This window comes from Meles meles, chromosome 4 (assembly GCF_922984935.1).
Source record: "Meles meles chromosome 4, mMelMel3.1 paternal haplotype, whole genome shotgun sequence".
Classification (NCBI taxonomy): Eukaryota; Metazoa; Chordata; class Mammalia; order Carnivora; family Mustelidae; genus Meles; species Meles meles.
The window spans coordinates 5,016,674-5,029,675 of record NC_060069.1 but is presented as its reverse complement, the minus strand read 5'-3'; the positions used below and the strand labels follow the sequence as shown (position 1 = coordinate 5,029,675).

General features: G+C 35.6%; 1 protein-coding gene and 1 non-coding gene across 6 annotated transcripts in view; one reads left to right on the top strand and one right to left on the bottom strand.

Moving 5' to 3' along the window:
- The window catches only part of STAG1 (stromal antigen 1), a 453,722-nt gene that overhangs the window by 240,335 nt on the left and 200,385 nt on the right, over window positions 1-13,002 (bottom strand). For all 5 annotated transcript variants that reach the window (XM_046002314.1, XM_046002311.1, XM_046002310.1 and 2 more), the window contains one exon: window positions 2,224-2,320. In XM_046002314.1, coding sequence (XP_045858270.1) covers window positions 2,224-2,320 — 97 coding nt within the window. The remainder of the gene's footprint in view (window positions 1-2,223; window positions 2,321-13,002) is intronic.
- Window positions 6,934-7,035, top strand: LOC123941098. The gene has a single exon (XR_006818187.1). It is a non-coding gene; the product is annotated as a U6 spliceosomal RNA (small nuclear RNA).

Genomic DNA, 13,002 nt, shown 5'->3' with positions numbered 1-13,002 from the left:
TACAATTTTAAATGGTTATTTATAATAAATAAATAAATAGGCTAATGTGTGTTAAGTGAATTTCACCTCAATTAAAAAAAATCACATTGGCACATCATTTTTACATCTTTCATAAGGTTGATCCCAAAATTTGATAAAAACATTGCTGAAAAAACTAAGAAGAAACATCCTCATGTATTACTAATGGGAGTAAAAATGGGTACAATTCGTATAGAAGTTAGGCAATATCTGATATAATTTTATAAACACATTTTTCTACATTCTTCCACAAAAAGCAAATAAGGTATACACAAATTAATTCATTACAGTACTGTTTGTAATAGCAAAAAAGACTACAAATAATGCAATGGGTTTTAACAGAAGACCAGTTAAATTAAATTATTGTACATACACACAAAAGAATGCTATGATGCTGTATTAAAAAAGCTCCTTATACATAAGTATCTTTTGTGTAAGAGTGGTGGAGAAGGAAAGAATATATACTCCTACTTAAACATACAGAAATTAGATAAATAATGCCAACAGACAGATAACTGAATATACAAAGTAGTTAAATGCAGTTAACTCTATGGAGATAGATGGGAAGGCAGGAAGTGGTAAGACTTTTTGTTTCATATATTCTAAAGCTTTTAGGTCTTTTGAAAACTGGGAATGAATTAAAAAAGGAAAAAAATTTTTTAAAAAAGGAAAAAATTTAAAGACTGCCAATTGATTTAAAATCAAATCCGAATCAAACAGAACACTTAACACAGATTACATCAGACACTTAAACTCAGTTTATCACTCAGTTATTGCCTTGAAAACTACAAAATTAACAAAGTCACCTTCCTCCAAATAGCATAATCTTCTGCCACTCTTCACCAATCTCAATGCTCTCAGATTAAGGTTCAACCTCTATTTATGCCCAAGAGTATACCCTGTTTTCTTGTCTTAAGGCAGTTATACATAACGTGTTAATGTGGACCTTTCTCATCCCCTTTAACTTTCTTTTTCTTGGCCTCAGCCTCACCATGGAGTTTCTTTCTCCGAGATGTACTTTCTTACAAATATTCCAACATTTAACACATACACAGAAATACAAAGCCTGGGCTAACTCAGAAGTCCCTCTTTGTTATTACCATAGTGTCTTGTCTTAGAGACACAGATACCAGATTGAGACAAGCCTGACTCTGAATCTTGAGTCTGGCACTTAAACTAACTGTATGATGTCCAAAAACTTACATCACCCCTTTAATCTCAGTTTCGTAATCTATAAAAATCATAACTGCCTGATCTGACTATTAACTAATGTATTAAATGAGCAAATTCTTGTAAAACACAAAGCCAAACACATACTGTCATTAAACTGTAACCAGTGTTATTATTAAGAGGGCATTATTGGTATATTTCCCTCTCTGCTCCTTGTAATAAAGCCTCCTTTGAAAATTACACACGCTCTTAATACTGCAGAGACTGTCTTGAGTATACTCTGGAAGAGTGCTTAGTACAGGATAGGTGTTCTGTAAATATTTGATAAACTACTTGTGTCAATACTGTGAGTGACAAACAAAAAAGCCTTCAAGATATCAACTGTATTAGTGATCTTATTAAGATCACTGTACTTTCTGTGCTGAAAAGCAAAGAATGCTAATTTACCAACTGATTTCCCCCATGTAACACATTATAAACTGTTAAGATTTATCTATTCCCGAGAAGAAAAATATCTATCAACATGATAAAAATAAAATTACATTTTATTTTAAAAAACTGTCTACAGATTTCCAATGAATGATAAACTTAAGAAACCTAATTCTGGTACTTATGTTACTTAAAGCAAATTATTAAGCTTCAAGTACTTCATCTATACACTGAGGACCAAAATATTGACAAGGATATAAAGTAATGAATGCTAGCAACTAGCAAAATTCCTAATGTGGAGCATAAGTACAAATAAGAGCAGTAAATATTAATTATAAAAGCTTGTGATCTAAAAAGTCAGTTCACAAATTGAAACAAATTTTAGACTTCCTTCCAATTTTCATAAATTTTTAGAACTCTGTTATTTCATAGCAAAACTGAACAAAAACAAGATGAAATATCCTTAAATAAGAATAATTTTTGTTATGAGAAAAAGATCAGGTCTTAGTTATAGGATGGATTATACATAACTAAGGAAAGATGAAGTAAATTTAACACTGTTGGACTGACGGACTCAGTGTAATTATTTATCCCAACATTATGTACCTCGACATCCTGAACACTGGATAAAAAAGTTGATTAAATCCAGAAGTGCGATGTCCCTGTCTTGTTTATATGATTCAATCCAGTCATCCACCACGGACTGTAGAAAAAAAAATATATAAAAATGAAAACTTTAAAATAATTGATATTACAGCAAATAAAATTTTTTAAAAGTTTATGATTTTTATCTCTGTGCGTCTACTTAATCATTTCTGTGTAGCCAAATAAAACTAAAGATTCCTTTATTTTTAAAGGTAATTAAAATATGAGTAACTAGGATTCAAAAATTTGTTTAGACCAGAATATAAATATGGTAAGTCAAATAATTACTATGCAAATATAGATACCGATCTTCAAGCCACACTGTGAAAATAACACAAAAGCTAAACTAATTATGCTTTATACATAGATAGAAATTTTCTAAGTATCAAAAAAACCTATTTCATTAGTACTGCATAAAAAGAATACACACCATATATAACCAAATGATTTTTTGTCTGGAATGCAAGAATGAGTCCGTATTAGGAAACCAAATAATTCAATTTATGAAGCAAAGGAGAGAAATTAAGTGATCATATTACTAGATTTCAAAATGGTATCCGAAAAATTATGCAGCCAAGCTTAGTCAACAACTCCTAGAAAAACTAGTTAGATGAAATTAATATACAAACAAGGTAAAGACAAAGATTAAGATATATTTGTTGAAATGCTCAAGACATTTCAACTCAAAAAGGAACAAGGCAAGGATGTTTTAAGATTTAATTAACACAAAAATGAGTAAAATAGTAATAAAGAAAATTCTCCCTTTCCAACGGTTAAAAAAAATACTTAACAGTCTCTACTAAAATGACTCAAAAAGATTTACAATGGAAAAAAATTGACAAGACAGGTGACAAAAGATAAATGTACAAAACAACTTTTAGATATTAGCAATATGTAAGAAATATAAATGGATGAGCAGCCTGTTCACAACTACAATTATCTAGGAATAAATTCAAGAAAGGTATAAATGTTATTGCAGAAAATTATGGAAATTCAAAGGATATGGAAAACCACCTAAATAAGTTTCATATATGGAGTTAAAAAATAAAAGCCTTGTAGGTCTATCAATAAAGTCTTTCTAAACTGTTAGGCAAATTTATACTGATTCCATATAGCATACTTGTAGGCAATACTGTTTGAAGTTTCCTTTGGTGGGTGTAGGGTATCAGAGAAAATGTATGACAGTAATTTTTAAACACTCTTAAATTTTTACTTCTATATGGACATACAATTATATACTGTAAGATGTATGAAAATTAAGTTACACCTTGATGAAATTTTACAAATGTATGTACAAATACATACACCTGTGTAATTCTAACCATCATGAAAATATAGGAAATTTCCAAAATGGAAATGGCTCCCTGATGCTCCCTTCCGGTTAAAAAACATTCCCAGCTCAAAGGGTTTAACTATTACTCCCCAAGAGTGGACATGTTTTTGAAATTCATATAAATAGTATCATTTTTGATGTTTGATTTCCTTTAATCAAAGCTGTATCAGTTATTATGTGTATTAGTACTTTTTTTGCATTGTTGGGTAGCATCAGATTGTATTAACATACTGTAATTTACTATCCATTTTACTATTTAAGGACACACTACTGTTTCCATTTTAAGGCTATCATAAATAAAATTGCCATAAACATGATTGTACGTATTTTGATGGGCATAAATTTTGTAGCAAACTTATGAACACACAGAATACATGTGTATAGATGGTTGGTAGACAATGCCATACAATTTTCCAAAACAAGTGTATTAAGTTACGCTTCCATCATCAATTTATGAAATCTATCAATGTATGAGACTGGGTGTTCCATATCCTCACCAATACTATGTATCATCAATACTATTAATTTAACCACTCTGAGCATATGCCTTCTTTAATGATTTCTTCTACTGAGAAGCAACCACATTCCCTTTTTCCATGTGAAAGAGAGGACTTTTTAAAATTGCTAATGTATACAACACTCTGTTTCCCTGTCTCATCACATTAGTGTCTGGAAGGTCTTGCTTTAAAAGTAAACAGAAAATTAGAGAGAATATTACAGCTGTAGAAGAGGATACAAAGAAAAAGAGGATACCATGAAATCTGTTCAAGGTTCAGCTCTGCTGAATAATGTGTCAAGGACACACTGGCTAATAATGGTGGTAAGGTAAAGAATGGATAAAGCAGGTCAAGTGATTTTAAGACTCACCATCTAAGCAGAAATGCTTTCTGACCAAGGTAAGGAAGTATGGCACAAAGCTAAAGAGGAAGCCATTTCTCCACTTCTACATGAGGCCCATAATTGTGAAAACACTCTGAGGATGGTGAACACATTTTAATTCCCAAAGTGACAGTATGAATGTATAATCCTAGACAGTTATATGTGAGGAGTCCCAAAACATTCTGAATAAAACTAGTAAACAAGGACTGGAGCATTAAAGTACTAAAATTTAACACAAAGATACTAAAAACAATATAGATAGCATGTAATATAGGACTAGAAAATAGAGTGCAGAAATAAATCCAGGTATATACAGAACTTAAAGCTGTGACAAAAGAGATCCTTTAATTTTTGAGGAAAAGGAGTGGTTAATTTAATAAATGATTCTGGTATAACTGGTTATACTTCTGAAAGGAAAGATTTTAAAAGTTATCAGAGAGGGGTAAAAGCCAAAGAATCTTAAGAACTAAACTCCAGAGAGATAAATCCTTCTTCAATTGACAGACATTGGTGGTTGTCAGAGGCAATGCCAAGTATGGGCATAGGTTGGTAGATTACGTAGCATTTCATAATATATAAGGCCTTGGCTAGGGGACAGAATAAAACAAGATTACATAAGACACATCAAAATTAAATTGTGGGGAATCTTCACTAGAGGAAATATTTTTAAGTAGCCATACAGTACATACAGGGGACAAAGGGATAAGAAATATGGCAAACATCTTATCAAAAAGAATGACAGCCAAGGGATAATGGAAAGACATATTTAAGTACTGAAAGAAAAAAACTGCTCATCATTTGGTGAAAAAACCCAGCTTCCCTGTGATCCACAAAGATCAATAACTGGACAGCAGTCCACAAACAACTCCAGGAGACATCTAGAGTCCATTTAGAATGTTTAAACAACAAGAAAAGTGAGAAATCATCACACAAGAAGGAAGGCAACTTCATTTTGCATGCATAATCCCATCTCCCAAACTAACACCCCTTCACAGTGCTCAGAAGGAACTTCCCAGCTAAAAAGAGTTCCGCATGCTAGGAGAGGAAGAGTGTGGTGAGCATCCAGCTCCCCCAGCCTTGCAGGGCAGTGTGCAGAAGTCTAGCTTTGGTTTCACCCCTAGATCAGCAACCCATAGATGTACCGAGCTGGCTAGGAACAAAGAATAAAAGCAAAACCTATTAATAGCAGACAAGCACCAAGAGCAATCATGGTTCACAGAGATCTACTCTGCACACAAACTCCGCATATTTTACTACTGACAAAGCCAAATGTTGGCACAGCCACTATGGACTCCCGTGGACCTTGCCAGATTTCTCCCCACAGATATTTCTGTTAGCTGAAACCAGCTAACTTAGTCTCTCCCTGAAACTTTCCCCCGCCACCACCAGATCTGCCCTACAGCCATGCAGGATCTCTGTGGCTATAAAAGTGTCACCAGTCACCTGAGTCCCTCTGCAGTCCCATGGGAGCCAAGGAGCCACATAAGCAGCCAACCTGAGCATTTACAGCTAGGTGAGTATAAGACACCAGCCTAGTGCCACTTCCCCATCGCTCAGCGCTGTTCCCACACTCAGAGGTAGTCTCTCTAGCTATATACCACTGGCCTAACACTCATCACTGATCTCCACTGCAGCATGAATGCACAAGGCTAGAGAAATATGCAGCCACTGGTGAGTGTACCAAAAGCCAAGAAACCCTGTAGCTACTGGTAGGCTCAGATCAGACCCTGCCTTCTGTCACTGTCTGATACCATGTGCCCACAAACCCTCTCCCCCAGCCCAAGCCCCATCCATGGCCTCTCACACTGTGAGTGCCTGGAAGGAGTATGCAACCACAGGAGACCACACTGCCAGCCAGGGCCTTTACAGCTACCGGTGAGTCCATATTTGGCTCTACCCCTTGCGACCTGCACTGATACTTACTACTATAACTGTGTCTGAGGCAGGTTTCCTCCGTTGCATAGACAACTGCAGCTACCCACCACAGCTGAGTGTGTGCACACCATTGGCTCTGGCCATGATCACTGTCTGCCTACGTCCCTAGATACCAAATCTGAAGGTGTTACTTAGAACCCAAACAGCCCTTGCGGCCAGTACAGATCTTCCACAGTCCCCACTAAAAACTACCCAGTTGTCAATGCAGTCGAAGATGGTGGCCTGAACCAAAAAGAGACATCATGACTTCCTGGACCCAGTGCCACCACGTGCCACATTTCTCACCCTACACCAGCAGACCAATGGTCACTGCATGATTAAGTGTGCCCTAACACACAGGTAAAAGGCTCCCCTTATGGAAGAGGTAACTGCTTCTTCATGCACAGACATGAAAACATAGCTTCAGGATTATAAAGAATCAAGGAAATATGTCTCCACAAAACAAATGCAGTCTACCTCCAGTAAATGGCCCAAAGAAATCCAGATCCAGAAACTGTTAGACAAAGAATTCAAAAAAGTTTTTTGTGCTTGCTTCTGTAGCACATATACTAAACTGAAATGATACACAGATTACCATGGTCCCTGTGAAGGATGGCATGCAAACTCATTAAGCATTCCATATTTAAAAAAAAAAAAAATTATATACCTAGTCAGAGAGCTACAAGACAACGAAGATAAACAAAGATATCAGAAAAACTATATAATAACAAAATTAGAAGTTTAACAAAAAAAAAAAGAAAACAAAGAACAAGAGAAATTTTGGAACTATAGAATACAGTGACTATAATAAAAGAAATAAGAATTTCAACAATGAACTTGAATAAGCTGAAGAGAGAATCAGTAAGCTGGAACACAGATGAAATAAAATATCTAAACATAGCACCAAAGTGAAGAGTAAGAAGGAATGAAGACAGCATATGGGCTTTGTGGCATACTGAGAAATAACATATACATCACTGAAGTCCCAAAGGGAAAAGGAGAAGAAAATGTAGAAAGCTTATTTTAAAAAATAATGGATCAAATTATTTTATTTCTCTTTTGATTTCTTTTGACACACTGTTCAATAGCATGTTTTATCTCCACAAATTTATGGATTTTCAGTTTTCTTCATGTAATTAATTTCTAGTTTCATACTATTGTGGACATAAAATAAATATGCTTGATATGATTTTAATCATCATTAAGATTTGTTTTCTGACCTAGCATATGATCTATCTTGGAAAATAGTTCCATGTTAACTTGAGAAGAATGTGTATTCTGTTCTTCCGGATGGAATATCCTGTAAATATCTGTTAGGACTATTAATTTGGCCTAACCTGTCATTTAAGGTTTATTACTGACTCTGTATAAATGATCTATGAATTGATGTAAGTGGCATATTAAAGTCCCCCACGATTACTGGATTGCTGTACATTTCTCCCTTTAGGTCTCTTAATATCTTCTTCATATAATTAAAAAAATAAAATAAAATAAAAAATAAAAAAATATCTTCTTCATATATTTAGGTGCTCCTATGTTGGGTGCATAAATATTTACAAATGCTGCATTACCTTATTGGACTGACCTCTTTATCCTTATGTAACATGATCTGTTATCTCGTATTACAATCCTTGTTTTTAAAATCTACTTTGGTTGGTATCAACAGAGCTAATCCAGCTTTCTTATAGTTTTCATTTGCATGGGATACCTTTCTCCAACTCTTTGATTTAAGGCCATGAGAGTCCTTATATCTAAAGTGAGTCTCTCACCATGTAGATGGATCTTCTTTTTGTTATCCATTCAGCCACTTCACCGTCTTCTGATTTGCAAATTTAGTCCATCTACATTTAAAGTAATTAATGATAAGTATGTACTTAATGCCATTTTGTTAATTATCTCCTCCCTATAGCTTTGTAGTTCTTCTCTATTATTTTCTTCTTAGCTTAAAAAACAGGAAAATGGAAATTTAACATACCAAAATTTATGGGGTGGGACAAAAGCAATTCTAAGAGGGAAGCTCAGAATGCTTCCATAAAGAAATGATAAAAACCTCAATCTCAAATAAATAACCTAACTATATACCTAAAGGAACTGGGGGCGGGGGGGGGGGGGGGGAAGAACAAATAAAGCCCAAAGTTAGAAGGAAATAATAAAGATGAGAGTAGAAATAAATGAAATAGAAACTAAAGATAACAGAAAAGATTAATGAAACTAAGAGCTGCTTCTCTTAAAAGTTAAGCAAAACTGACAAACCTTAGAACTCATCTAGAAGAAAGACAACTCAAAATCAAACATAAAAGATGTTATGACTAATACCACAGAAATAGAAATGATCATAACAATATGAATAACGATATGCTAAGAAAATGGACAACTTAGAAGAAATGGATAAATTCTTAGAAAATAAACCCACCAAGACCAAACCATTATCTAACCGAAAACCTGAACACGTACTAGTAAGGTGACTAAGTAAGTTATGAAAAGCCTCCTAACAAACAACAGTACACAAGTAGCTTCACTGATGAATTCTACCAAACATTCAAATTAGGATTAATACAAATCCTTTCTAACACAAGAGGAGGGAACTTTACCAAACTCACTCTGAGGCAAGCATTACCATGATACCAAAATAAGATAAAAACACCATGCAGACAGGAGAAAATGGAAAGATAAATTCAAAATGCTAAAATAAAGAAACTATCAATCAAGAATACTTCACCTAGTAATGCTGTCCTTCAAAACTGAAAGTGAAATAAAGACCTTCGCTAAACAAAAGTTGAGGGACTTCATCACCACAAAACCTGCATTACAATAAATGAAGAGATTTAAGCAGAAATAAAAGGACACTATTCGTAACATGAAAACATGACAAAATACAGAACACCTGGGTGGCTGTTGGTTAAGAATCTGCCTTCAAGGGGCGCCTAGGTGGCTCAGTGGGTGAAAGCCTCTGCCTTCGGCTCAGGTCATGATCCCAGGGTCCTGGGATCGAAACCCGCATCGGGCTCTCTGCTCAGCAGGGAGCCTGCTTCCCCCTCTGCCTACTTGTGATCTATGTCTGTCAAATAAATAAATAAAATCTTAAAAAAAAAAAATAAAAAGAATCTGCCTTTGGCTTAGGTCATGAGCCTGGAGTCCCAGGACTGAGCCCTACATCGGGGTCCCTGCTCAGTGAGGAGTCTGCCTTGCCCTCTCCTCCTCCCCCAACTTGACTCTCTCTCTCTCTACAATAAATAAAATTTAAAAAAAAATATATGACAATACAGGACACACTATAAACATAAGCACAGAGTCAGACTCAGAATCCCTAGTATTATAATATGGTAGTGTGTTAATGACTTAAGTAAAAAGGATAAAGGACAAAAACATTAAAATATTAAATATTAAAACTAGCTATTAAGTTTAATAAATACACAATATAAAAAGTTGTAAATGTGACATCAAAAACACAAACATCAGACTGAGGGGAATCTTGTAGAGATATCTTCACGCTCATGTTCACTGCATCATTTTTCACAAAGGCCAAAACACGGGAACAACCTAAGTGCCAATCAATGGATGAATGAATGAGGAAAATGCAGTATCTATACACTGGAATACTTTTCAGCCAACACAAAGAAGGAAATCCTGTCATTGTGACAACTGGATGAAACTTCAAATCATAATGCTAAGCGAAATAAGTCAGACAGAGAAAAAAATATACTGCATGATTTCACTTCTACAGGGAATCTTTTTAAAAAAGCCAAATCCAGAAAAACAGACATAGAGTGGTTGTTACCAGGGACTGGGAAATAGGGGAAATGGGAAGGAATCAGTCAAAGGATATAAACTTCCAATTATAAGATTAAAAAGTTCTGGGGGCAATGTACAGAATGAGGATTATAGCTGATCACACTGTATTCTATAATATTAAATGTCTCAACACACACACAAAAAAAACAAATGGAAATAATACAAGGGGATGGGATGTTATTACCTAATGCTATAATGGTAGTCATTTTGCAACACACAAATATATCAAATCAAAGTTATACACTTTAAACGTACACAATGTTATGTATCAACTGTATCTCAATAAAAATGAGGAAAAAATAAAAAGTGCAGGATTTTTTTTAATCCAGTAAAAAATATCTTTCAAACAAAAGCAAGATAAAAACTTTTCAGACTAAGAAAACTGAAACAAAACCAAGGAATTGGGGGCACCTGGGTGGCTCAGTAGGTTAAAGCCTCTGCCCTCGTGGCTCAGGTCATGATCCCAGGGTACTGGGATCGAGCCCTGCATCCAGCGCTCTCTGCTTAGCGGGGAGCCTGCTTCCTCCTCTCTCTCTCTGCCTGCCTCTCTGCCTACTTGTGATCTCTGTCTGTCAAATAAATAAATAAAAATCTTTAAAAAAAAATAGGAAACTTATTTAAAAAAAAAAAACAAACAAGGAAATGGACTAACATTCCTCTTCAAAGACAAAGACCATTCAGACTGGATAAAAGGACCCAATCACACGATATCTACAAGAGACACACTTTACATACAGAATGAGCTTAAAAAGGGTCTACTGAAACAATGAAAAAATATGTATCATGCAAACTTTAACTATAATAGAGCTGTTATGACTATATATCAAACAAAACAAGACATGAAGACAAGGAGTTTTACAAATATTAAAAGAATGACTTTATAATAATAAAGTGGTAAATTCATCATGAAGATATATATTATGAAGAAGACACAGTATCAAAAGCTATTGAATACAGCTAAAACAGTATTTCGAGAAAAATATATACCTTTAAATATTTATAAAAGAAAGGTCTAATTCAATGATTTAAATGTCCACCTTAAGAAACTCTATTACAGAGAGAGGAGACAAGATGGCTGAGAAGTAGCAGCCTGAAATGATATCAGGACTCAGGAGTTCAGCTAGATAGTTATCAAACCATTCCAAACACCTACAAATCCAACAGGACATCAAAGAGAAGAGGAGCAATTCTAGGAACAGAAAATTGGCCACTTTCTGAAAGGCAGGATGTGCAGAGAAGCAAATCTGAAGGGACGGGAATATAGACTGCGGGGGGAGGGGTGGCACGCGGTGGGAAGGGCCAGCTCCTGGAATGCCGTAGAGCAGCGAGCACAAAACCTGAACTTTAAGAAGTCTTCCACTGAGGGACATTGCTCCAGAGGCTAAGAAGGGGTGGAGCCCTCATGGGGACAGGGCGACTCAGGTCTCCCATAGGGGCACAGAAGGATCGGGGGTGTCTGAGAGTAGCAGAGCTTGCAGGAATCAAAGCGGGGAAGCCAACTCCAGAGACAGAGACAATCAGTGTGCTCTCAGCTCAGGGTTACCTTAAACTGGGATCCACAGAATAGTAGGGCCACTGCTCTTTGAGCAGGGACCCCACAAGTGGCAAGTCCGGGAGATTCACCTTCCTTCTCTGAAAGCAGGAATCTGCTGGGTTTGGATTCTCCAGATGGGGCTGTGCACCAGAGACAGAAACGAGTGGGACCGGGTGAGCCCAGAATACGGCCAGAGACCAGATACAGGAGAGATTAACCGCTTTTCTCTGAGGGCCCACTGAGAAGTGGGGTCCCAGCTCTTGGCTCCTCTGGTGGAGAATGGGAGGACATCATTTTCATTCCCCACCTCCAGAGCTTTACGGAAAGAGTTCAGGGAACAAAAGCTCCAAAGAGCAAACCAGGGCAGATTACTTAACCCAGCCCCTGGCAAGGGCGGTGCAATACCGCCTCCCAGCAAAAACATTGGAGAATCACTGCAACAGGCCCCTGCCCCAGAAGACCAGCAGGAACATCCAGCCAAGACCAAGCTCACTGATCAAGGAGAAGAGCAGAATTCCAGAAGAAGAGAAAGAAAAGCATGGAATTCATGGCTTTCTCCCTACGATACAAATGTGTTTTAATTTTTTTTCTTATTCTAATTTTTTTTAACTTTTCCTCTTCTTTTAATGTCTTTTAACTAGTGTATCCTAACAATAGCTTTCTAAAAAAATCATTTTAAACCTTCATTATCATAGTCATATTTTATCTTCATAGTACCTAACTTTATTTTTTGTGTATATATATAGGGTTTTTCCTTATAAAAAATTCTGGGGTACAATTTCTTTCAACAGATGAAAATATACCCTAAATCTAGCACAGGGCTTTATTCTAGTCTCCAGCCTGATCAAATTCACTCCATGTTCTTTTTCTTTCTTTTTCCAACCAACTTATCAATTCCTTTTTTAGATTTTTTTTTTTAATTTTCAACTTTACAGTCATAGTCCATCCCTTCATCATGTTTACTCTTATTTTGGTGTACATATAAGTTTTCCTTTCTTGAAAAGTATGGGAGGCAGTTTCTTCTAAGACACCAAAATACACCCAAAATCAAGTGGGTGGAACTGTTCTATTCACCAGTCTAAAATAAATATATATGTATATTTATTTATTTATATCATTTATACATATCACTATATATATATATAAATGATATCATTTATTTATATATATACACACATATATATATTCCTTTTTACTCCTTTTTTCTCCCCCCAATTTTGAGGTCTCTTCTGATTTGGTTAACATACATTGTTCTGGGGTCATTGCCAACCTTTTAGTATTTTATTCT